Source organism: Xiphophorus hellerii, chromosome 8, assembly GCF_003331165.1.
Source record: "Xiphophorus hellerii strain 12219 chromosome 8, Xiphophorus_hellerii-4.1, whole genome shotgun sequence".
Classification (NCBI taxonomy): Eukaryota; Metazoa; Chordata; class Actinopteri; order Cyprinodontiformes; family Poeciliidae; genus Xiphophorus; species Xiphophorus hellerii.
The window spans coordinates 26,863,859-26,891,186 of record NC_045679.1 but is presented as its reverse complement, the minus strand read 5'-3'; the positions used below and the strand labels follow the sequence as shown (position 1 = coordinate 26,891,186).

Below are 27,328 nucleotides of genomic sequence, written 5' to 3'. Positions count from 1 at the left end.
AAAGATTTGCACACATTTGTAATGGAAACAACTCCTGAAACTCAAGGCAGACAGTTGACAGGGTTATTAGAATCATCAGTATTCATTCACACTAATGGGTCCGTGGGATCTGAGAGGATCTCGTTTAGGATTTCTATGCTGACATTTCCTCTATAGACATTTCCTGTAGCTGTGTTTTTGTTTTTGCTTCTGTGGTTCTTTAATCGACTGGAAGTTGAAGCGGCTAAGAGAACTCATTGGGCTTTACACACCTTGCTTTTTTTTTAACATTAATGAACAAGCCCAAGGTTTTTAAAAAAAAAATATATCTATATCTCCAGATGTAAAGGGACAGAAAAAGCTCTTGTTGACAGCTCAAAAACATATCATTGCATCTATTTTAAAACGACAGGGAGAGAGCTTCTGGAGGTCTTAATGGTTTTCTTGCAGGAGTTTATGAATTGCGTAAAACTCGACGACTCCAACCTTTATAAACTCTTCCTCCAGTTTAAGGAGGCCTGCTGTTTGTTGTTGTAGGGGTGAGTGGGAAGACGCGGGGTATGTGTGAATGCGTACATACTGGAGGCGCGTGTGTCAGCGTGTGTGTGTGTGGGTGTAAATGCTGCTGTGTGCTGTTTTTGAACCAAGCTGCTGGAGATGGCATTTTAGAATGCATGGCAGAGCGGTTTCCCTGTCTATGCTTTTCTTTTTTTTTTTTTTTTTTACACCTTCTTCCTCCCACATGTGGGGTTGACTCCTGTCATGCTCTACTGCCTGGTTTCTGTGCTGCGCTGTGTCTGTGTGTATAATCAGCATTTTGTGTGTATGGAATGTGGAGTTAAGCTCATCTAGGCTCTGGCTGCTCCGTCTATATATACATGGCATCATTTATGAAAAGTTTTCAACCAGCTTAAACTTTTTTGACATTTTTGCATTATGACAGCCACAAACTGCAACATGTTTTATTGGATGTTTGTGAAACACCGAAACAAATTTGTATATATTTAGGAAATTAAATGAAAATGGTACAATGATTGCCTGATACTTTTAAAACTAGTTTTTGTTACCGTTATGCATCTTCTGAGGTATTTCTCTACCAACTTTGTGCAGACGGACATTTTAACCCATTCTTCTTTGTAACATTGCTCCATCTTCCTTAGATTGGATGCTCCTGTTAATATTCGTTTTTAAGTTTTAACCACAGATTCTTAATTGGATAGAGGTCTGGACTTTAATTGGGCCACCTTGATAAAATTGCTGTGATCTAATCTATTATTTTGTAACCCTGGATGTATGTTCTGTTGCTGTCCTGTCCTCCGACTCGAGTATTTTGCCACCTCTTATGGGTTTTGTATCAGATATTGCCTTGTATTTGGCTCCATCCATCTTCATATCACCTGGATTAGACTTCCTTCTCTTCCAAGAAAAGCGTTCCCACTGCATCATGTTCTTACTGTGGGGATGGGAGTGTTCAGTGTTATATGCCGTTTTAGATTTATGCCTTCTTTAAAGTTTTGATTGTTGAACAAAAAGTTTAGTTTTATGTCTGATTTGATTACAGCACTTTCTGTGACTTGTGCCAAACTAGAAACAGGTTTCTAATGGCTTCCCTTCTGTTGTGGGACAACCTTGGAAGATTAATCTGTTTAAAGACAAACTAAAATCTGATTATTCTAGAACATGTTTAATCCTTTTCTAGGCTAAACAAGGTTCTAACATTTCTTTAACCTTCGAGAACATTCCTTAGCCACCTATAGCTTTCTTTGGTCTTCTAAACTTTTCTTTCGCATTGTGGATGGAGCGTGCTAATTGCATACATTTCTCATGACAAATTCCTTCATTTCCCATAATCCAGATGGGTCCCAGCAAGTTTGACCAGCTTTGTCTCCACCAGGAGAGCCACTGGACACATTAGTGTAGCACAAAGTGGCTCTCAAACTTATCCTCTTGGTGTTGCATACAAAGCAGTTTGACGTGGAATCAGTTTGTCCCCGAGCTGTTTACTGTGTGAAACCATATGTGGTCGTAAAATTTCACCTTTGCACAAACGCTTACAGATTTATTCATTTTCCTTCATGGTTATGCACTGATCTATCATCCAAAATGCTACGAAAACACATTGAAGTTTGTGGTTTTCACAGACCAATAATGTGACTAATATCCAGATGCTGTAATGGAGGACAGAGGCACAACCACCCAGACCTTACTCTTCAAGTCATTTTAGTCATTTCCTGTCTTGACACTTGTCGTGACTCATCCTTTGATTTCCTTTTCTTCTCAGATAAAGAAGTCCCCACAGTCCCCCTCTCAATTCAGTCTCCAGTGTTGACAACAGCCGGCACAAGGGAAGACGGATCTAAAGGTAAAACTTCCAGCCTCGCAGCAGAAGGTTTCCTGCACTCTGTGCTGGCCCAAAGAGGACGCCTCGTCTCCAAGAAAGGGGAGGTCGTCCCCTCTGCGCTGCCCCAGAATCTGCTTCCTCTCCTGGGCAGAGGACTCAGTGTCAACTCCTTCCACGGAAGCAACCCCCAGGAGCATCAAAGCGAGGGATTACCGACGAGGGCAAAGTCCCCAGCGTCAGCTGCGGCGTCAAGCCAACCGCCGTCCACAGACACACACTCTCAGCTGCCTCACACAAGGACACACACACCGGAGCCAGAGGCAGAAATAACCACTGTACCAGACGTGGACACTGAAATGCCTTTATCAGGTATGTGTCAAAGGTAAACTGGCATTCTAAAATACTTAAATGAAATAGTATTTTTATTTTTTTCAAGCTTTGAAAAATGTTGCATCTGAATATTTCTGAATATGTGTTGCAGCAATTCATGCGCTCTTTATTAGCCCAGCAAACCTTAAGAACATGGAAGAGACTCAGGACAAAAGACGCTGTTTGAAGTTAAATGAGATTTTTGCAGTCTGCAACAATAAATACCCTGGGTATCTGAAAATGGTTTTGAACACAATTTTCTTCCATTCTTTCAATGTTGGTTTTCCTGTGAAGTGGCAGTTTGAATTTCCTTTTGAAAGAAGAACAATAATATCTCCAGTGCCTGTCTAAACCAAAAAGCTGTTTTATGATGTTATTATCATCTTAGCATAGCTAGCTTTTACTATTTACATTAAGACATCTATTTAAATCTTGTGTTTTTAATATGGTGTTTTGGTTTGGTTTGTAGAGAAATATAACTTTTTTTAACCGTGAAAGCAGACTGTCAGTCACTTTCTTCTTGGATTATTTGGTCTCAACAAATTATTAGCTTTTTTTTAATACTACAAAAAATATCCAAAATGTTTAAGTGCTATATTAATCTATACTACCAAATATTAAAAATCAGTGACATAATCAGTATTATATGAAATTCAGTCCTAAGAATAATTTTCCCCCTATCCTGTTGTATAATTTTTTTTAGCTGTTTAAAGAAACCATAAGATAGAAATCAGATAAAAGCCTCGAATTCTGATATGTCAAATTGATCATCAACTTGAGAGGAAAACTCACCAAAATACACTGAGTTCAGTGTTTTTTCTTTAAGTTCAAGGAGCATCAAACCCAATGTAGGTTCATAATTTGAATATTTTATTGTTTAAACCTAAATGATGAAACTGAACCACATTTATCCTCATAAAATAATGCATGATGGGAAAACCTCAGTTGGAGGAAAACACTAAATTTCCTCAGTTTTCATGTAAATGTAAGTATGCATCACTCTGTGCACTGAGTCACAAGAAATGCATGTAAACTATCTGAGGGGAACTTTCATTCATTCTCACTGAAAAAGAAAACGACGTTCAACCAGAAACCAGAAACCAGGGACTGACTGATTGTGGTCAGTCCCTGAACTCAGCATCGTGAGGCGACAGCTTCTGGAGAAGGAGTCGTCATGAGGGCCTGATCAGCCAATCAGAAGTGCTTAGGGAAATTTATGGTCTTCTCAACCAGCCTTTAAGGGAAACAATAACTAAAAATGTATCATTTTTTTCTGCTTCAGTCAAATATAAACAAACTACCAACACTGATAAATCTTTCTGCAAGCTGAAGCTGTTTCATATTCAAGGTTTCCAATCAAATCGCAACTGAATAAAATCATTAAAGTCCATATTTCAAAGTTTTAAGTAAACCAATCATTGATGATTCTATTTAAACTTTCAAAATTTCTAAATTAGCAAAACAACATCAGGTCACTTAACTAAGAGATACTTTGACACAAACAGGGATTCGTCAACACTTTGTTAAAGAACATCATTACGTATAACGTCATCAGATCATCACCTTCCTAAAATAGTAATTTTTTTTGCCAAAAAGAAAGAGGTGTTGATTATTTATTTTATTTCATTCTTTTCAAGAAGGTGATGATTAGGAATGCACAGATTGAAGTTTTCTTGCCGATTACCGATCTTTAAAAAGCCTGACCTGCCGATTGGGATTTGGCCTTGTGTTTCGATCAAACTCTTTAACAAAATCCATTTTCATTTGGTTTATAATCTGACAAAATGCAAAACTATTTAGCTTTTGACAAATTCTGTATCATTATGAAATGGAATTGCATTTGTTTTTAGAAAGGAATGTTCCAGCTTAACTAGAAACAAATACAACTTTAAGTATTCTCAATATAAGAAAAGAAAGGTTTAAAAATAAATATTGAACTGAATTGTAATTGTAATGAAATGAACTGAAGTGAAGTGCAAGAATCCTGATGAGGAGAGGCTTATGTGACTCAGTCCAGCATGGAGCTTCTTAAAAGCCTGAGAGGGAAGAAGAAGAAGAAGAAGAGTGTCTATTTACCCTGAGCCTGTTAACGGCCTGGAGACCTGGCTGCACCTTTTTCCTCCGTACTGCTTAAAGTCCTTGTAATTTCTGTCTTTAATTACATACAGCGGGGATTTCCAGAGTGGTTCCAGTTAGAATGCCATTAAAAGGGATTACAAACGAATTCAACGGGGGGGAAATAATCTGAACTCTCTGCTCTCTCCTCCAGCTGCATCCAGCTGCATGGTGAATTTCTCCGACCCAGAGGGATACATAGACTCCTCTGACAACCCGCCTCTGCCCGACGGCCTCTTCCTGCACTGCACCTACACCGTGACCGTGTACACCGGCTACGGCGTGGAACTGCAGGTGTGTGCGCGCCCCTCAGGGAAATCCCACGGCGGCAGAACTGCAGCCAGGCTGGGACGTGTTCGCAGCCTGCAACCTGCGTCTGGTTATCACAACTAGTGCGGCTTTAATGGAGGATGCTGCAGTGTTTGTGCTCTGGTCGTTATGTTGGATGCCTTTAGTCTGGAGGCTGACTCCTGCCTCCTGCTGGTGGCTTGTCGTTTCTGAATCAGCCAAGCAAGACGGGCAGGAACTGGAATTCCTCAAATGGTAACATTTGATGAAGGGATTCTTTAGATCCAGTTCGAATGTCACAAACATGAGTCATTTCTGAGCATTTGTAAATTAGGTTTCCTATTTGGGAATGGTTGACTGTTTTAAAGGGGCAGTATTGTGTAAAATCTTTTTTCTTTCTCTTAGTTTTATTTTTTTTTAGTTTTACATCATAATATTGTGTTATTTTCTGTTGCCGTGATTCTTCTGTGCATGTTTGAGGAATCCTTCAGTTTCCCATAGAAACCATTCATGGAGCAGAGCTCATCATATGAACTACGTGTCAGTGTAACGCTCCTAAAAACGGATATAAACTGACTGGAATGGCATTCTTGTAATAACAAGCAGAAGGTGTAGTGTCAGAAAGAGCAGAAGCTTCTTAAAGAGACAGAGGCCCAATTTCAAGGTGTCAAAATCAAATTTCTTTTAAGTCATATTTGATATGTACAGCATTTTGGTAACAACTGAACATAATTCTGCCCCTTTAAACAAAAAGAAAACGAAATGCTTTCTGTTTTTTTCCCCCATCTCCAATCATCTCTTATTGCTGCGGTGTCTGACTGCCTCCCCGTTAACTTCCTGCGTTTCCAGGTGAAGAACGTGAACCTGTCGGACAGCGAGCAGCTGTCCATCAGGGGCGTGGACGATCAAGGCGCCACGCTGGTTCTGGCCAACCACACGCTGCTGGTGGAAGGTCAGGTGATCCGCAGTCCCACCAACTCTCTGTCTGTCTACTACCGCTCGGCACCAGAGGGGAGCCTGGGCCTCTTCCAGCTGCACTACCAGAGTAAGTCGCCATGCCGCATAGGCACACAAACGCAGCAAAAACCTAATCATGTGTTCATACAAACTGGTTATGGAATCATCCGACAGCCCTTTCATCGGGAGCCGAGAGGCTGTCTGTGCTCTCTAAAGTGTACGTGTTAATTGCATAATCAAATACCTTTTCATTGAGTCACTCAGCACGGTGATTGAATCTGTCATGTGAATTAGCTGATTAGCGCTCTGATTAATCGTCTCTCGTCTCATTAGGAGGCTGAGGATACGGCGGGCGTGTGTGTGTGTTCATGTTTGTTTTCACGTGTGTGTCTGAGGACGCGGTTCTAACATGCGTCGAGGAGCGGAGGGGACATCAGAGCGCCACCTGGGCCGTTAATCACAGCCGTCTCATACTTTTGCGTCGCTCCTGCGATGGTGCTGACTCAGATCAAAACGCTGCATGCAGAGGAAGATTTGTGTTTGATCAAATAAGACGTGAGAAACAACAAACCGAAATTAACAGGCAAGAAATTTTAATCCCATCAAGCCTGGAAAGCTTTTTCAGATGATAATGTACCTACAGGTGATTGGGAACTCTGTGTATAAATGATCCTGCCAGTGATAAATGACAGGAAAATCATTTAAAGCATGAAGAAGTTAACAATTTTGAGGAGAGAAAGCAACATAGGAAGCTACAAAAAAAAAATCCAATGCCATCTTTGGGATTCTGCCTTTTACATATATGGGCCAATACAGAACCAGTATTTACATTCAATATTTTTTTTGCATTGATTTATTTGAATGTAATTGTCAAAATTGTCAAAAGAAGAAAAAAAAGGTAAATGTACAGTATTTGATGGAGCTTTCCGTTGAGACTTTTAGCAAGTTTGTTCCTGTATTTTCTGCTTCATGTCTACAGCTGCGTTTCCAGCCACCATGAAATTACGCAACATGACGTTTCAAAAATAACTTCACTTAAAGGAATGCGCAAATTTGGAAAAAAAAAATCGTTTTTCCATAAAATATTTTGACGCTGTAGGGCGGATGGTTTTATTAGCTGTTTCAAAATCGGTTTATATCAATAAATAAGTCATTTCATTTGTTTTAAATAAATTAGAAACTTTTTTATGCATCACACAAGTCCCATGATCAACAATGGGAAGTTGCCACTGGCGGAAACAACGAAGAAGACGACAACAGGAAGTAATTGGAGGATCATGGTGCAGCATGTTTATCAGTGCACTATCGCGAGAATAAATTTATTCATGTGTGATTTTAATTGCGCTGCTTATTTAGTGGAAATGCTGAAATTGTGGGGGGGTTCAACATTAGCGGAACATTGACAAAGTTTTGTAATGCTACTAATATTTGTGAGACATACTGTAAAAATACTGAAATTTCTCTCACATTGTAGAATGGAAACCTGTAGATTGTGGATGTGATCTTGCATCTGATGTACATTCATTTAGATGGACTGAGAAACTCCAGACAGTTCATTGAGATTTAAACTGAACAGTTCTGGTCCTAGCTATACTCAAGCAGAGAAAAAAAAATCTCTTATTACAACATGTAAGTAATCAGAAATTAAACATTAGTAACTACATAATAAGATTGTTTTAAATACATTAGTTATTGAGAATATGGTATGTGCTGCTGTATGTACATTTTCTAACAAGCAAACTGGCACAAAGTTTACATTTCACATATGGAGAAAAGATGTGCAGAGGATCGCTATTTTGCGAAGTAAAGGAAAAAAAGAAGCTAAAAGGAATTAAATATCACCTTGTTGGTTTGATGTTTGGTTTCTCTGGTAACCCCAACACAGATCTGGTCAAACGTCAACAGTGAATCTCTTTCTTTCTTTCTCAGTCTTCAGGCTGAGTTGCTCACTTCCAAAGAGACCTCACTTCGGGGAGGTGTTGGTGTTGGACCTGCTCCCTGGAGGCGTAGCCAGCTTTCACTGCCACATGGGTTATCACCTGCAGGGGGAGCCGCAGCTCACCTGCATCAACGCCTCGCTGCCGGTCTGGAGCGGCAAGGAGCCGACCTGCAGGGGTGAGTATGTATGTGTGTGTAGATTCACAACATTGACGCGTTCCCAGTGACGGTTTAAGACGTTGAGTTAGTGGTCTCATGCCCCAGTGTGTGTAAAGCGTTCCCTCCTCCCTGTAGCTCTTTGTGGAGGGACGGTGAAGAATGCAACAGTGGGGCGGGTGCTGTCGCCTTCCCCCCAACATGGACCAAATGCTACTTTGGACCGTTCTTGCTCCTGGTCCCTGGAGGCACCGAAAGACCAAAGACTACATCTGCACCTGGAGAGGCTGGCCCTGGGGCCGACCGACAGGTAGGGGCCAAACAGGGTCGTTTATCCCAGGATCATTGTCAAGTTTCAAGTTGTCTAATGGATACAAGACCATGCTGTATCCATTTACAAACAGCCTCTGCTCCTTTAAATGTCTGTTTTAAAGAAGATGTGTTTACTTCACCTCACACCTGATAGTCCGGTTGACTCGGTTTGATTGGGGACCAAAGGTGCAACATTTATTACAGTTTCAGTCGGTGCCGTTCTCTTTCACATTGCACTGGTAAACAATCCAAACTATTAGAAAAACCTTGCTCCTCTCTTCACCTGTGATGGCGCTGCACCAAGAACTACTGAAGGAAACAACACAAAAACCTCAGAAGAAGACACTGAGCACAACTTCCTTATTCACAAAATATAAACAAGATGGAGATTTGAGCGGTTGTAGGATTTCTCTTTTGTCTTTGGTAAATGACAATGACCTATTTCCCCTGCTAGTGCTAGACTCATGCTTTTGTTTGGTTGCGATTTAGCCAGAATTTCCTGTAGTCCGCTTCCTGCTTGTGGAGCAGTTTCTGGTTCACTTGGCATTCACATATGCATTCCAACCAGACCAGAGGTCACTTCAACCGAACAGAGACCGAGGTTCTTAGGCAGACGAGAGTTTACTTTTTTGGTCAGCATTAGAGTTCGATTATCCATTCACACCTCCACAAACAAACCGGATCAAACCGGTTTCTAGGCAAACGGACTGGAGTTTGATTAAAGAGGACGAACCATGGCTAGTGTGAATACACCCCTAAGTTCTTCAACGGATGAGTCTGAAATATTCTGCTGATCTTGTTGTGTTTGTCTCCCTTCAGGCTGGTGTTGTGGAGCGGCCTGGACGCCGGCTCCGTGGTGCTGTTCGATTCAGGGCGGGGTGGGCAGATACCCTTTGAGGGGGTGATCAGCGAAGGTCCGGCTGTGAGGGTCCAGTTCATCACCGATCAGCCCAACCATGAGACCGGGTTTAACATCCGCTATGAAGGTAGAGGGTCACGGGTTACAGATAAAACACATCACACACACAGGCAGGAACACTGCTGGGGCCCGGGCACAAATATGTCCCACCAGTGCAGGTGGTTGATGCAAATGGAGGCTTTTTGTCCCCAATTTGGACAAAACTATTTGGTGTCTCCAAATCTGCTTTTAATTACATTATTAGAAGTTTTCAAATCAACATTGAGCTAAATCATATCGTTACTGCTGTGAATACACTAAATCTGATTCAGGTTTCCTTAACTGACCCTAACATAAATGAATCAAGTGGTTGCCTTTCTTTCGTAAAACCCTCTTGACGTTTTGGATCTACACTGATTTACACATTACCTTCTGCCAAAAAAAAAAAAAAAATCAGGCTATTTTCTTTGAATAAATTATTTCATGCCTAGTTTATTGTTGAGCAGGAAATAAATTCTCAGTAAAACATTTTGCAGAATTAGTTTTTAAAAAAATGTTTTTTTATCTTCTGGCCCTGGAGTACTCTTGAGTTGACGATTTTTGGCTCACGCTGTGAAAAGTTTGGACACCCCTGGCTTAACGTGATGTTCTGCCAAGCTGCTTTCTGACGGACTGCCAGGGAGGGAGCTGCTGATCCGCAGAAGAGGAGATAAAGTTTCTGTTTTCTGGCAGCTTGATGTTGCCAAAGCATGATGACGTTTCCTCTACCATTTTAATCCAATCACTGGACATAAAATGACAAATTAACTAAGACTCATATTTCCAGTAAATGAGCAGACATTTTTTCAGAATCACACACACACACACACACACCCACACAGTGTTCCTGACATCCTTCTTTCTTTTTGCTGTTTCAGCTTTTGAGCGTGGCCACTGCTACGAGCCTTACCTCCAAAATGGAAACTTCACCACATCGGACCCCTTGTACGGCGTGGGAACGGTGGTTCAGTTCACTTGTGACCCCGGTCACTCTTTAGAGCAGGGCCCTCCGGTGATCGAGTGCATAAGCGCCAGGGACCCGTACTGGAACGACACGGAGCCGCTCTGCAAAGGTAAAAGAATGACCTTCATGTTGAAGGTTTTCATCTTTTCACCCTAAATCATAATCTACTGTAAAACTCATTAGTCTAATGTAGGGGTCAATTGTTTGTTGTCAAACGTTTTGATTCCAGGCAACAACAAAAAGAAGGAACACAAAAAGCTTGAGATAAAGGAAAAAAGAAAACAAAGATTGAAACAGAGACTTGAGATTTCTTTTCATCTGAAATATGATGTCTGTTAATTCTGCAATGGTAGACACCGCTGCTAAGTGTTTTATTTCAGCTGTTTTGTTTCACTTAAGATAAGTGGCAAGCTAGTCTATCAGACAGAACTAGCAATCAGCACATCTGTAGTTGACACTGAGGACCGCCCGTTACTAAATTATCCTCATCTTTCTGTCGTCCGTCTGTCCCGCTGCAGCCCAGTGCGGCGGGGACCTGACAGGTCCGGGCGGAGTGATCCTGTCCCCAAACTGGCCGGAGTGGTATGGAGAAGGAGAGGACTGCAGCTGGAGGATACACGTCGGCGAAGATAAACGAGTGCTGCTTGATGTCCAGCTGTAAGGAAAACACATTGTTTACTTGACAGAGAGTCAAATATGAACGTTAGTTGATTACTTTAGAAAAGAAATGAACTGCCTGTTGGTGTTTAACTTCCAGTTAAATGTAAAACTCTGAGTTTAAGGTCATAGAGGATGTACTGTAGTTCTTCCTCTACTTATTGTTCAGTATTAACGTTATTATACTTGCTAAAGAGGTTTTACTAAACTAAGGCAACAAAACAGAACAGCAAAGATTCAATACCGTAGCAGATCAGCGATCAGAGATTGAAGCTTACATCCAAAAACAAGTTTTAAATATGCTACTAAAGAGACAGTATAAGATGGCTGTTTTCCAGACATTTTATGATGCAATCAAGTAACTCTTACCTTCACTTGTTCTAAAAGTTATACTTAAGAGGAATTTGACTTTGTAATTTAACTCCTTAACTACAGGGAATTCTGGCTAAAAAAGTCAATGTTATATAATACTGATTCTTTCAATGAAGCACATCCTTTATTTCCCTACTACTGGACAGTAAAGGACATTCTGGGAAGGTTGGATCTTTTATAAATCACAATATAATTCTTTAAATGGAGAGTTCAAGCTCAAACAGTTTGAATTGCCTCTTCACACAATCCAAACAAAACCCCATTAAAAACCTTTTATCAAATGCATTTTTTTTTTGGCAGAAATATGTCATAAAGTATTTCGTTTTCCGTGTCTAACCTGAGCTCACGGCGCCCTGTGGGGCTGTTAAGCATCTCAGATGCTCCCACAACATGTTTCCAGGCTATTTAGCATTTCCCCGTTAGTGTTTAGCCCAGGGCGTTTCTGGTCTGCAGTGCATTCAGTTGTCAACATCTGCTCTCTGAGTCCTCCTGACCAGCTACACTGTTTTCTCACTCGTGGCGATTCTTCTTCCTCTCGCCCTCGCCATCCTCAGACTAAACATCAGCGACAGCGACATGCTGACCTTCACGGACGGCGATGAGGTCACGACCCGGATCCTGGGTCGCTACGTTGGAGGCAGCAGCCCCTTCAAGCTCTCGTCCAGCACGCCGGACCTGACCGTGACCTTCCACTCTGACCCTGCCGGCCTTGTCTTCGGGAAGGGGGAGGGGTTCATCATCAATTACATCGGTGAGCACTTAGGAACCATTAGACCTGGACCCAGATCTGATGAAGGAAGAACTTTTACAATTCTTCTCCATTGTAAACAGGCATTAAGCCACTAAAAACATTTCAGTTTTATGTGTTTACTTAAAGACATGCTGATTTGTTTGCCATTTTATGAGTATTTTATAGAATTCCTTTGGACAAAACGTGTCATATCAACTCCTAATAATACATTTTACTGCTGCTTGTTATTTAGGAGTCTCAACTCTAGTTTTGGGTTATCAGGTTGGTGTCTGAGCCTGGAGGAAGAGAAGATATTTCCTCCTGTTGCTTCAGAAACAGCAGGACTGAACTGCTTCTAGGAATGACTTTTTTACAGGATTTGGTATAATAGAAGTACTTTATTCATCCCAGCAGGGAAATTACTTAAAGGTTTCTGCAGCGGCGCCGGATTCATTTTTGAGGTGTGGGGGGTCATGGGGTGTTTCGTCACCTCTGTTACGCACTTTGAATGTCAGGACTTGTTCAATTGATTTGATGGCGCCTGTCAATCAATTCAGTGGGTTTGTCGCAATTTGTCCCATAGTAAACAGTAAACATCCCTTACCTGGAGGACAACGTTTCAGGGTCTACCATGCGCTGCGGTCTGGCTAGATTTGATGATTGTTTGCTATTAAATGCGCTGCGGTCATAGAGATTTGGTGGAAAATAATCTTTAAAAAATGTTGTCAGTGGGGGACATGCAGAAGGCAGCTTTACACAGAACATTCAGATGGCGGAATGAACTTTATTCTATTTACAAAACTGGAGTCTGGAAAAATGTAAAAGAGGATAAATGCCTGCAGCCGACCTAAGAACAGCTGAATACAGATCGACGGTATTAAAACACCGTGTCTGTATGAAGGTTTTGTCATCATTACACCATTGGTGTGAACGCACCAGTAGCGGGTGAAACAGTTGTCCAACCGGGTGACTCGTCAGCTCTTCAGTTCACCCAACCACACACACACACACACACACACATTCACAAAAAGCTCATAAACCGGCGACTCGCCAGAACCTCGCTCACGGTAAAAAGCTCTCGCAGGATCCAAACGACCGATCTTAGAACTACGGGAGGATTCAAACTCGGCTCATTCATTTTTAGCTTACAGAAAAAGCGCCAAGCCGGCAAATTTACAAAAATAAACTGACCAATAACATTTAGGCTTGCTACATACAAGATGTTTTGACACAATAGATCTTTTTTTCTCCTAAATATTGTTAATAGTAATGAGGGTTAGATAATAGTAATAATTTTTAAAAAATTCAAAAATTATTATTTTCTGTTTTACTTCCACAGTGCATACAGCTGTGGGCGCCCTGTGCTCAACTACTTATTACAAGTCCAAAATCCGCACAATACAGCTACAGGATAGATAGATATGACAAAAATCTATCAGTCTCATAACGACTGGTTAAATATTTGGAATATTAAAAAAATAAAATAGATGTCAAATATTGTCCTGTTTAGAGCAGCAGGACAACCTAATGGTTCCAGCCCAGCGGACGGGTAGAGCAGTAAAGTGGGGGGGCCAATGGCCCCCTGACCCCCCCTGTTCTGACGCCTATGGGTTTCTGCCATTGTTTATAAGAATTCAGGCAGATTAAAAAAGAGCAAACTAATACATTCTAACAAGACAAAATAGCTATAATAATAAAAAAGGAGCAAACGTTTTAAATTTAAAATATCTTTGAAACTCTTTCTTAGAAGGAAATAAAAATCTTACAAAGTTTTTCTTTGGCCTTTAAAAAAGGAGGAAAGTAATTAAATGGATGGGTAATTACAATATAAGTATATCTACAACTTAAATCAATAAAATAGAAAAAAGCCCAAAACTTTGACCTCAGAAGATTGCAAAGTCTGACTCCTTCATGTTGTGTTCCATTCAGATCCAGAACAAAGTCCTTAAGAATGGATCCTCTATGATTAATTACATAAAGTTACTTCAAGATTATTCTACTGTATGAAAATGTAACATTCTAAGTTCTCCATATAAGTGAATGGTGCTGGTGATTTTGGTGAATTCTTTGTGACTCCAACTGCGTTTCCTTTACAAATGTGCGCAAAATCTTTGTCTCTATTCAGCTGACTTAAAAAAAAAAACAACTAAATTTCGCTATTGCTGTGTTTCCATTAAATATGAAATGAAATTAAAAATCACACGTGAAAAAGGTTGTTCCTGCCATACAAGGGTATATTGTGTGATAAGCTTGTATCCCAGAATATAAGTGGGACACAAGCTTATATCGTTGCCATGACGTCATGGCTGTTAACAGTTAAATGATATAAATTCATAATTCAATCATGGTGCTGGCGCTCATCTTCTATCATCCAATCAGAGGAGACATCAGCGTAGTATTCAGGTGTTGGAGCGACAAGCCCCGCCTACTTGGAACCGGCTACATGTGCGGCTTTTTGGGGAAATTGTCGTGGACTAGAAGAGCTCTGGTGGAGCCAAAAGCAAAACCAAATCATCATCATCCTCCTGCCACTTCCTGTCGTCTTCTTTGTGGTTTTTGCCAGTAGTAATGTTGATAACGTTTCTGGTGATGTGAAAAAAGTGTTTCCAAAGCAGTTTTGCAAAGTACACCTACAGTATTTTGGTTTGGCCAAGAAACCAACTCATCCTAGGGCAAAAACTTTTTTGCATTTCATCAAAATTCACTAAGCAAATTTGTTTTCGTAATTTCAGTTTGCGCAATGTAATTAGTGGAAGAGCAGCTGTCGCTTCATCCTTGAAAATGATCAGGAGACAATATATTTTTGTCAGGATTGGGTTTTTTCTGTGTTGATTTTAGTTTTCTGTGTGTTTGTTTTTGGGTTTCTGTGTCTTGTTTGTTCCCAGGTGTGTCTCGTTCCGTGATTACCCTTTGTGTATTTAATACCACCTGTGACTCTGTGTCTTTGTCGGGTCCTTGTCGTACCAGCCTGTCAGTTCTGTCGTGTCGCTTTTTATGTTACCAGTTGCTTCCAGTGTGAGTATTTGCTTCCCGCTCATCTGTGCTGCCTGGATTATTGTGTTTTTGGTTTATTAAATTATCATTTTCACTCTATAACCTGGGTTCATCGCATTATCCTCACCACCGCACGCTGCAAATCATGAGAATTTTCTTCCACAAATACATTTATTTGTTAATTTGTATATCCAGGAGAAAAATACAACTTAAGTAACAATCTAAAATGTTAAGATTTCTTTAAAAGAAAATTACAAAAAGTGCAGAAAACCATCAAGAGTCCTCACTGGAACACATTCAGAAATCTTTTAGTTTTCTTTCAATTCATTTAAATTTTTCCTCGAGGTGTCCCCTCCTCTTCCTCCTCCTCCTCCTCCGTTTTTCCATTTTTGTCCTCCTCACATTCTCATTTGGCTTTTCTTCCACTTTCCCTCTGCCCTTATTCAATCACATCCTATTTGTTTCACCGATTGCACAATGACACTCGTTCACATACAAGTGTGGGCTTTCAGAGGCGGTGGCTTCCTCCGCTCACTCGCCTGGCGTGATCGGCGCGGCATCCCAGATCCAACACCTGACACCAATTTAGGCGCGCACTGAGACACGCGCGGTCCAATTTACTTGTCACCCTCTCGACACCACAAACTCCCAGGCCTTTCCCGGAGGAGTAAATTATGTAGCCACAACAACACGAGGCCGTGCTCCTTGAATAAAAGCGAGTGGGGGTGTGTGTGTGTGACAAGCCGTAAAATGCTCAGGTCGCATAGCAGAGGAAGACCAAGTCAATAAAAAAATAGATCGGCGAATTATTTTGTCGGAGTGGCCGATGTCCGATATTAAATTGTACAGCTAATACCGGCCAATACCAATACCATTCTAATAATATTGTGCATCCCTACGAAAGATTATGCATAAATATCCAATATAAGCTAGATAGTCTGTAGGATAAATATTAAATTATAGATAAATTTAAATATGATTAAGACATTTTACACTTTTTCTTTTCAATTTTGTAAGTCTAGCAGAGAAGCATTTAGCACTGCAACTGGAAGACTTTTTGAATATCCAAAATACATTTTGGATATGTATTTAATCATTATTAAATATTTAATCAGTCAGCAAAACAGCTGAATGATTGAGCTCATTTGAATTTGTCACGCTATTAGATTATTGCCACAGGATAAACTCTTCACACACAGAAGAGCAGCTTCAAAAAAATCATGCGACTTAAAAGAAAATCTGATATAACTAATTGAAGATAGTTTGCAAACAGAACTTAGTCCCAAAAAAAAAAGGCTTCCTCATCCGTAAGATAAAATCATGTCTTTGTAGATGAATGTTAAAGCTCTGTGTGTCTGCAAAGAGTGCTTCACATTTTTCTTTTTTTTTTTTCACTGGGCAGTGAAAATATCTTTATAGGAGCGGATTTTGTAGTTGATGGAAGTTTTTTTTACCATAAGAATATGAACTGAGACAAATATTTCATTCTGTTTAAGGTTTATTGGTGTAATTTGCCAGTTGAGGCAGCAGGTGAATAGAGGGACTTAAACCCATCGTGTTCTTTCTCCTTGTGGCGTTAATCTACTTCACACCTGGAGGTTAATGGATCCCAGATGCTGCTGACGATTTTCAAGGGCACCTTTAGAATCAAAGTTAAAAAAAAAATCTAACATTTGGGCCATGATTCATGTTTATATCAATTATTTATCGCGGTTTGATTTTCAGACGTAGACTGAAGTAAAATGATATAAATCGTGAGCTAAATTAGGTAGTAGATCATTATGCAGCAAAATCCTCTTTCATAGTTGTTAAATCACTGTGAAACATAAGTAGTTCTCCTTACTTTTAAGATATATGAAAACTTGTGGCCTCAAAATTATTTAGTTTTCATCAAATTAACAGATTAACATTAATTTGTGCCATTTTAGTGAGTGTAACTTAACTTAATAAATCTATGTTTAACGGCTCCCAAGTCTTATTTTTCTGTATATGTAAATAAACACCACAGCTTTCTGAAGGCACTGTTCTTTGTAACTTGAAACTACTTCTATAAAATGAAAATCCCTTGATTGAAACAGTTCCTGCTTTTTATTTCTGTACTCAAACTTTGACAGACAATATGGAAAGCAGTGATAGTTTGCTCCTTCACTTATTTAATTCAAGTGATTACTGTAACAAAAGTTAAATGCACCCAATTGTACTTTGTTTCACAGCAAAACCTTGACCAAAGTCATGTTAGATTCATTCATCTTTTTCAATTAAATACAATGTTACGATTTACAGTGTGGAGTAACACAAGTAAAATAAAAATTCACGCTTGACTATTAGAATAGGAATTTATGAGCCTTTATTAGACGGGTTCTCAAGTATTTATGGATTTTTAACGGGTGGGAGTCCACTGTAACTATTTTATGAACTTCTATTTCCAATATAGACATCCAATTTTTATTATATTATGACTCTGTGTATACATACAATAATATTACTTGTGTCTTTCTATGAAATATGCAAATAGTGAAACAGTTAATGATCCTCCATTTCCAAGGCCATTATCCATTTTGCTATTTTCACTTTGTAAAAGTAATCAGCTCCATTTCTTGCGTGTGTGAAATTGATGCCAGTTAATAAAAAACAAATACTCACCTATTTATTCTCTTGCTACATTTTTGCAACAAATAAAAAAGGATCTTGTCACTGTTAGACACAATGAAACGCTTGTTTTAGTTAAGATCTTTGTTTACGCCAATTTGGCGACTTGGGCTTTGAAATGTTCTGCTTTCCTAGTAACAGAAAAACACATTGAAATTCTAATCTTCATTAAAAAAAACCAAAACTGTCAGCCACTCTCAATGAGGCCGTTCTAATGTGAAATCAGCACAGAGGTGATATTCAAAGACGGCCCGGCTCAGATGAAATCCATCACTCTGATCCGCGGTGAAGTAACTGCCCGATGAATCCATCCGTCTTCTCACCGCATCGTGTCATAATCAGCTGTAGCACTACTGATCACATTGACTTTTTGACCCGCGTTAACAGTGACAGAGATGGAAACGTCTCATTACAGCCAATCATGGGCCTCAGTGGCTGACACCGTCAGAGAGGAGAGGCAGTTAATCAGGCTGTTGTCTCTCGTCTCTCTTCTCAGAGGTTTCCCGGAACGACTCCTGTCCCGACCTCCCTGAGATCCAGAACGGCTGGAAGACGACGTCGCACGTGGCGCTGGTGCGAGGAGCTCGGATCACCTACCAGTGTGACCCCGGGTACGACCTGGTGGGACGGGAGACCCTCACCTGCCAGCTGGACCTCTCCTGGAGCTCTCAGCCCCCCTTCTGCGAAAAGAGTCAGTTCTTCTCAGTTGGGAAACCTTCTGAATTTAGAATGACTTTACCAATTCTCTAAACAAAAATGTAGGAAATGGACTGATTTAAGGTCAAACATTGATGAAAAAGTATCGTATTTTGATACATTGTAGCCTAATATCTAACTGAGTGAAGTTGGACCCCCACCTTCTTCAAATCGGGCAAGATTGGTGTCAAAAGTTTGTGCTATGTTTGTGCAGCAAAAACTTGTTGTTTGTGCTGCTTTGGCTTTGAAGATATTAATGAAAGTTTAAAGTCAACCAGCCCCCCACCCCCCACTTTTACTAAAACTAAATTACCTTTAAACTTTAATTAATATCTTCAAAGCCAAAGCAGCACAAACAAAAGGTTTCGCTGCATAAACTCAGCCGAGTTGATTGGCACCAATTTTTGCTTGATTTGAAGAAGGTAGGAAGGGGTGGATGACCTTTCATGACCTCTGGAAACATTTCTTAATATCTTCAAAATGGTAGCGGCACAAACGTAGCACAAACTTTTGCCACCAATTTTGTTTAATTTGAAGAAGGTGGAGGGTCCAGCTTCACTCGGGTCTAATACAGATTCAATTGTTTTTTTCCACCACTTGAAAACTAAACTACTTCCATTTACCGAGGATCAAGTCACCGCTCAGAAGTTGATGCGGTTTTATTTCCTCCTCTCAGTCATGTACTGCTCCGACCCGGGCCACGTGGAGCACTCCACCAGAACCCTGTCCGATCCCAAACTGCTGGTCGGCACCACCATTCAGTACAGCTGCAGCCCCGGTTTCGTCATGCAGGGCGGCGCCACCATCACCTGCTACGGCCGCGAGCCGGGGACGCCCGTGTGGACGTCTCGACTCCCTCACTGCGTGTGTGAGTATCCGACGCAGAGCGGCCGGGACCGAACGGTTAGAGAGAAACGGTTAAGCAAAACAGTCTGACCAGTAGAAGCCTGCACAGGACGGAGAACAGGGGCACTTTGGTTTCCTGGTGCAAGGCCATCTGACACGACTGGGTCTGTGTGAGTCCTTCTCTCTCTCTCTTTTCCTTCTCTCTCTCTGTGTCTTTCTCTCTTTATTTTGCAGCTTTAATGCAAGCCATAGACAGTGCTGCTTTTACACTTCACCCTGGGCCTGATAATGTGTGGACTGTGTGTATTTTTCAGGGCTATTAATGTAGGTGTCAAGTGTTTGATATGTAAATGAAATGCTAATAGAGCGTACCAATCAGCCCTCAGCCACCTGGACGAGGGGGTGGAGATTATCCATGACTCATGTCACCTTAGTCAGAGGCTGTCAAATCTGTCTGTACCGCTGTGACACACACATGCACACCCCCACACACACACAAAGAAAATTCCTAATTTGGGGTTGAGAAACACCAAAATCCCTCCTGCTAGCGTTTGTCGTGTTTTTCTCCTCCAGCTGAGGATTCCGTTTCCTGTGAGAACCCCGGTCTCCCTGACAACGGCTACCAGATCCTGTCCAAGAGGTTGTACTTGCCCGGCGAGTCACTCACGTTCGTCTGTTACCAAGGTTATGAGCTCATAGGAGAGGTGGCCATTAAGTGCATAATCGGGAACCCTTCGTTTTGGAGCGGCCCTCTTCCACTCTGCCAGGGTGAGATTTGCTTTTCAGTTTGGTCTTTTTGATTTTATCTCAATCTGTAGCTTTAAAGATGTGAGGGGCATTTCCAGTTGTTACAGAACATGCCCTTCACATTTTCTGTAACAACTCATTTAGAGATGAACTGATCCACTTTATGCACTGATACAGATATCTGAGGTTCAGTATCAGATTGGACTGAGGTCATTTGTTCACCTTTAGGTTTTGTCACTTTTCTGCAGGACTATTTTGTCACATGAATCCAGTTAAATCTTATTTAAATTAAACTTAAATTGTTGATTTGTTTTGACCTTGCTTTTTTGTCACACCTGAAATCAAGTAACAGATTAAAAACAATAAATGTCTTTGTTGTTAAGCTCATATATCAATTTATTTCATAATTTAGCAAGAAAAAACTGTTTTGAATTTAAAACGTTTTTGTTTTTTTGATAGACCCTCCAATTAACCCGATTAAGCATTTTAATCCAGTCCCACCACAACTACATTAATGAGGTGTGGTAAAATCCTAATAAGTAAAACATTGACTGATCATGTGGAAAAGTGAGACTTTCAGCTGCTTCCATTCACTATCACCAAAGAGTTTAATATCAGGCATAAAGCAGTTTTCAAATGATCTAAGAGGGCAAATGCTTTATTTTAGTTTTGCTTACAGTACACGAGGATAAGTGTCAAAGTGTTTTTTTAGAAAATGTATCAGTAAAAAATTGTTTAGAAAGCACATTACATGGACGTTTTCTCTATTTTTGACTTAATTTTTTAACTGACTATGCAAATCAGAAGATTTGACAGGCATACTACATAAAAAGAAGACTGAATGTGAACCTGGAGGAGAGGCTTTGTTAAAAATACAGACTACAAAAAAGAAACAGTCTATGTGATGTCAGTTTTCATATGCACTGACTGACAGAATGATGTTTTTCAGCTAACCATGACTGCTTTGGCAACCATGCTTTGGAAGGTAAGTGTCTGTCTGTGTGGTGAGAAGTGAACACTTTTTCTTAGCAGACAGATAAATCAAAAGTCACAAAGAAAGGAGAAAAAGATGTTTCAGAAAACCAGCATTCCTCTCTCTGTGTAGATTTCATCTATATGTTCTGTAGACTACATATACTGAGTTCATTTGTGTTCATCTGTGTGTTTGCCCCACTACCAGCGTTTATCCATTTCATTCGCCTGTGTTTCCTAAACCTCCTTCAGCCTGACTCCTTATTTTCTGGATGATGCTCTCTTATTAATCCTGCATCATTCATTTGTTGGGTGTCAGTTGCAGAGGCGACGGCAGGCTCCCCTCTGGATGGAGGAAACGTAGCGCTAGCCATCTTCATCCTGGTTCTGCTGCTGTCTGTGCTGCTCGGAGGCGCCTACGTCTACGTCACGAGGTGAGTCCAAAAACTCCTGGACCGAGAATCACTGAAACGACTCCGGGTTCAAGACTTTCTTTTTTTATCACCCAGGAGCCAATAAAAGACTAAGGCAAGACTAAGACTAATGGTTGACCTTCTTATCGTATATATTTCTATTGATATGTTTTACTATTTTAACTAGTTTTCATGTTTTTATTTGTTATTTTATTCGTTTATTTATTATTACTGGAGACTTGCAACGAAACGTTGTTCTGTATGTACATTTTAAATGTGCAGTTGAATTACAATAGTCTGTGTAAAAGGAGTTACATTTTATACAATTCATTTCTAATATATTTTACAAAACGCATGACCCAAAGTTACTCCATAAACACGTCCAGTCAGATACAGTGCCCTGCAAAAGTATTCACACCCCTTGAACTTTTCACATTTTGTCACATTACAACAAAAAACCTTTTTTTTTTTCATGTGATAATTGTGAAGTGGAAGGAAATAGTTTGAAATTTGTTTTTCCAGACCTGAAAAATGTGCCATACTAAAGTTCACACACATTTTGACAAGCTGCTGTGAAACTGTAGATGTCCCACGATGACTTGATTGGGTGTCTTGTAATTTTAAAAAATTTTAAATTTTTTTTAATTTTTTTCGTAATGTCTAATTGCTGACTTTAACATGTGGATTTCCTCCTTTGGCCCAACAGGTGCAGATATCACACCAACCTAAGGTTGCCACTGATCTACCCTCACCCTTACCGACAGATCACTGTGGAGACAGAGTTTGACAACCCGCTTTATGAGACAGGAGGAGTAAGTGTCCAAATGTGGAAATTATTATAAGTTAGAGGCAGAAAACATAGAAACCTTGTGTTTTTATGTTTTCATGTTCAGCTTTAATATTCAAACAAGCGTCATTGTTTTTCTCGTAGCAGGTAAGTCATTTTTTAAAAGATTTCACATGAATAACATCTTTGGAACCCTTACCTTACCTATGATAATCAGCTGCAGTGAGTCTGCTAAGCCTTCCTGCTACATGTCTAGCTTTAGCTTAAACTGGCTTTTCAAATGGCATGTTGTTGAGAAAACTAACTTACAGAGCTTAAGCTGTGTGATAAATACAGCCCTTGGGCCGGAACTGTAACACATTAAATGTAATCAATTAATTACATCAATTCTGACGCAATTAAGCTACTTTTTTCTTTTTGTTTCCTTCTTTTTTTCTTTTTTTTTTACGAACAAAAGCCCAAGATGGAACCTTTGTATTCACGTTTTCCTGATACGTCAGTAAAATCTGACACAAAAGCAACATCTGCGAACAACAGGTCTGGACCACATTTTTTGGTCCAGACCAAACCAGCAAACCAAAACGCTTCCCTGGTGTGAAGCTAAAGCTAGTAGCCTACAACCCCAAACGCGACTGAAAAGGAAAAGTTGTAAAAATGACGACATAAGCTCCTTAACATTGAACTGTCTGGGATTTTGTTGACGTAACGCCGCCTCTATCACTCTGCTTCACTTTCAGCAGGACACTCGTGAATATGAAGTATCAATATGAGACATTTCTAAAGACATTTCTGAAGCAACCACCCGGCGCTGACACCTCATCATCCCTCCCTGACCCTTTCTACCCAGGAGGAGGCCATGTAAATACAAATAATGATGTCCAGCCCCTCCCTGCTACAAGACAGTCACTCATCTCCCCCTACCCCTTCCTTAGATGTGATAGCTTTTGTAGACATAATGGGAAACTGAAGAGGAACCTGTGAAGCAAAGAGATATTAACACGAGTCAGTGACACATCGGCGGGAGGCGATATGGACGGTAGTAAAGGAAGACGTCGGGGACAGGACGCCGTGGGAGGAATTAGAGGGTCAAAACATGTTCTTTTTGGGAGAAACTAGATTTCTAATAATTTTTCCTTTCATTTGTAACACAGCTGCTGTCAGACCTTTTTTCTGTAGAAGCCAAGTTAATGTATTTTGTAGTTACCTTTGTCACTGGAAGAGTTTGACATTTCTGCGCTAAATTTAAAACGTTTACATGCAGGAAATCAACAGAAAACAATCCTAATTTATTTCACATTCAAAATCTAGGTGAGAAATTTATTTATTTATTTATTTTGGAAAGATCAAATTGAAATGTAAATATTGCGAACTAGTTGAGCGACATAAAATGCCGCTGCAGTCTATTGCATCATACCTATCAGACCATAGGGGGCTCTGTTGTGCTGTCAGATGTAAATAATAGATTTAAAGGCGCAGTACTATGTAAAATCTACTTTTTTTTAGCTTTACATCATGTCATAATGTTATTCCCTCATCAGAACCATACCTGGAGTGTTGCATTGATTCTTTCATGCATGTTTGAGAAATCCTTTAATCTCCCATGGCAACCATTCAGCTGTGCAAAGCTATGCTTTACTTATACTGAATCAGCTGATGGGACAAAACTGATACAAGTAATACATGTTTAAGGCACTTTGTTTTATTGCCAGTCAATTTCTTTTAGATTGTTTCAAAATGGAGAAATTAACTAAATCCCATTCCTGTGGAAAAAGTTATTTTTGAATAACATTGCCAAAAAATGTCCCACAGGTACATCCAATATACACCAAAAAACAAGGCAAATATAAATAAATTAGATTTTACAATGGTATGTAAAAATACTTCCCCCCCCCTTAGATTTCTTTTTTCACATGGAAAGAAAATGTCCTGCCATCAATTAATAACCTCAAGGGCAAATCACTGCAGGTCATCTTCTGCATGAGCCACTTAGCTGAATGAATCATCATCAGTGAATAATGGCCTAAGTAGCACTAGTCATTGCTACAAGATTAGCATAGCATTTACAGGCTGTAGCAGGGGAGCGTACATGATGCGTCTCATGTCTGAAAATGTGTGCAACCTGCTTTATCTACAGCTCACATTCCAGTAGATGGTCAGGGAAGTGATACTAGTTTTTTTTTATCAAAGCTGCAGTAGGTAACTTTTATAAAACCAATTTTTTGTGCAGATTTCTTAAACTATGTCAGGACAGTATAACAGACATATAAATTGTGGAAAAAATGAGCTTCTTTTCTCTCAAAAATCCCCAGATCAGAAGCAACCAATCAGAGCCAGGGGGAGGGTCTTAGCACTGTCAATCAACCACATATCGTTTCTCAATATGCTAATGGCGGAGGAACAATTTACCTTTCCAGGAAAACTGTTTATCCGTTGTCATCGGTGGTCCTGCTAACTACCGTTAGCATTCATGACAGGCTCCTTTGCACAGAAGAAGCAGCGGCGCAGCAGTGGGAAAGAGTGAGGGTGCAAGCAACACATACATGAGCATGATTGACAATGCTAAGACCCTCCTCCTATCTCTGATTGGTTGTTTCTGACTGAGCTGCATATTTGTTCAGATGGCAGGAGGAACACAGAAAGGAGGCAGAGGAGGTGGATTTTTTTTCACAGAAAATTTGTCTCGTATTGTCACGACATGGGAACAGCTTTAACAAATACATAAAATATATGCATATTTTATAAAAGTCACATACTGCAGTGAATTTGTGAAACAGAAAACAGACAAACAATAGTGTGCTTGGGTTACTAAAGTCCAGAAAGAAAACAAACAAGTAAAAACTCCTGTCCATCTGATTGCACTGGAACTTTAACACATCCACATTTGACCATGGGCCACTCCTTCAATTACTTCATTTATTCAGGTGCTGCTAACGCTAAGGGGGAATTTCTCTGTCCACATTGATGAGTCATGTTCTCTTCCCAAAAGCTGACAATACTAAGAAGGAAAATGTAGCGTCTTTTATTTTTTAATCCAGTCGGCCTAACACAGAAAGCCTCCTGTCCCCAGGTGTCCACTGAGGGCCAACGCAGAACTCTTGTCTTCTTCCGTTCGCATGCAGCTGGATTAACAGACGTGCCGCAACACGTCAGGAGAGGCTGGTGGTTAGAGAGAGAGATCAAGACCAGGCTTCACTGCGAGATGTGAAATGCGTAGCTGTAGTTAACTGATCAGTATTAAAGTGCAACTCAAGCGATCCCAGAAGAAGACGTATTTATTTTGATGTACTGTAAATGTGACGTTTTATGCAGAAAAATAAATGTACATTTTCATTATGACTGGACAAATATGATCAGTTTACTTAAATAAGAAGTAAAACTTGAATTAAAAAAAGTGTGAAAAAGTTTGTAAAGACTGGAGTGTTTTAAGATTTGTGTGTGTATGTCATGTTTTATATAGTAGGTTAGTTCTTTCAGAGATCTACTTAGAAAAAATATAAAAAATCTCATTTCTGAAATGTATGCATTCCCATCTTTTCTCTTGACCAGCCTTGTGTTGTCCCTAAAATGCATCAGATTCCAGTAAGTCTATCTAGACTGAACATGTCTTAGGGGAAATTGAGACATTATTCAGGATTTCTGCATAATCTAACTGTGGAGAATTATGGAAAGGTAGGATAAAATATGGTTTTTTTTAGATTAAATTTCCTTTCCGTCCATCAAACCACCAATCTCTCATCTCAGTGTTTTTTTTTTCTTTTTATTAATACAGACTCCATGTTTAGATTTTGACCTCCAAGATGTCGGACTTCAGAATTAGCCACATATTCAAGAAGGTCTATGATTTTGTCATTAAAATTGATATAAAACGATGAACAATCCTACTCTTTAAAGGGAAGTGAACTATAACTAAATGTTAACATTACCACAAAATAATGTTCTCACGGTGAAACATGGACGTGAGTTGAAAATGTTTAAAATGAATAGATGAAAAGTCAGAACTAGACAGGGCTGCATTTCTCTGAGGTTTGAAATCAGTCTGATGCAGAACCAAACCACAGTTTCTATTCAAAATCACCAGTCAGATTTGAGCTGAGGTTAATGGACAAGCACATGAGAGAGCCCAGGACCAAGATCCGCCCCAAGAAGCCCAACCAGATGGCCAGCCTGTGGGGAACGCTGCACCGTCTGGGCGGACACACCCAGGTAATGATGGAACAGAGAAACCTGCGGGCTGCTGTCATTAGCAGGATCCACTCAGTTTTTATTTTTTTTATTACTTTTATGGATCCACTCAGTATGACCGGCGCAATGTGACACATTATCTAGTAAACATTCACATTCTTTTTTTTTTTTTTATTACACAAGAGATGGTAGATCTCATTAACTGCGTTTCTTTTACAAATGTGTGTAAGTCTTTTGTCTATATAATGCTAATGTCAAACAAATACAATTTCGCAATTGTGGTGTTTCCATTAAATAAGAAGATTAAATTAAAATCACATGAATAAGCTTGTTCATGCGATAAGTCCCCGAAAAACATAAAGTCATGACAGCGGATGTAACCAGTTTAAATATTCAAATTCAGCCATGGCGCTTGATCATCTAGAAGTAATCGGGAGACGTTGGTGTCTTATTCAGGCTTTGGAGCATCAAGCCTCTCATACTGGGAGCGGTACTTATACTGCAGAGTTTTGGGGAAATTGTAGTCTGTGATTTTACAGAAGAGTTATGGATTCAATACAAAATGACACACAAGTTTTCATGAACTGTGCAATACTGTGAGTTCTGGTGGAGCCAGCTGCAGACTGTAAGGAAAAAGAATCATCATCCTCCTACTACTTCCTGTTGTCTTTGTCGTCATTTTCACCAGTAGTAACATCCGGCTGTTGATCACGTGACTGGTGTGATGTGATCAACAGCTGATGGTTCAGAGATGGTAAGTTACTGGCAGACTGTGGTGGTTCTGACACAAATGTTAAGCATTCTGCACCTTCAAAGAAAAAGCACAAACAGAGCAGAATAAAGGTTTATCTCTCAATGATCCTCCTCATTTTTTATCTGTCACCATCATTCCTACCTTGATCTCGCCTCCTACTAACTTCCTGTTAT

General features: G+C 40.0%; 1 protein-coding gene across 4 annotated transcripts in view; it reads left to right on the top strand.

Annotated features, from left to right (window-relative positions):
• Positions 1-25,623, top strand: part of sez6l (seizure related 6 homolog (mouse)-like) — a 68,601-nt gene extending 42,978 nt beyond the window's left edge. Inside the window, exons 2-17 of one of the 4 annotated variants that reach the window (XM_032570440.1) lie at positions 2,261-2,689; positions 4,959-5,098; positions 5,942-6,137; positions 7,979-8,164; positions 8,282-8,453; positions 9,275-9,441; positions 10,271-10,465; positions 10,875-11,013; positions 11,940-12,136; positions 18,255-18,449; positions 19,131-19,322; positions 19,874-20,068; positions 20,997-21,032; positions 21,345-21,453; positions 22,139-22,244; positions 22,960-25,623. In XM_032570440.1, coding sequence (XP_032426331.1) covers positions 2,261-2,689; positions 4,959-5,098; positions 5,942-6,137; positions 7,979-8,164; positions 8,282-8,453; positions 9,275-9,441; positions 10,271-10,465; positions 10,875-11,013; positions 11,940-12,136; positions 18,255-18,449; positions 19,131-19,322; positions 19,874-20,068; positions 20,997-21,032; positions 21,345-21,453; positions 22,139-22,244; positions 22,960-22,989 — 2,684 coding nt within the window. In that variant the 3' untranslated portion in view covers positions 22,990-25,623. Of the gene's footprint in view, positions 1-2,260; positions 2,690-4,958; positions 5,099-5,941; positions 6,138-7,978; positions 8,165-8,281; positions 8,454-9,274; positions 9,442-10,270; positions 10,466-10,874; positions 11,014-11,939; positions 12,137-18,254; positions 18,450-19,130; positions 19,323-19,873; positions 20,069-20,996; positions 21,033-21,338; positions 21,454-22,138; positions 22,245-22,956 lie in introns of all 4 variants that reach the window. The other 3 variants (XM_032570439.1, XM_032570438.1, XM_032570437.1) reach the window with 3 other exon arrangements.
• The last annotated feature ends 1,705 nt before the right edge of the window (positions 25,624-27,328 follow it).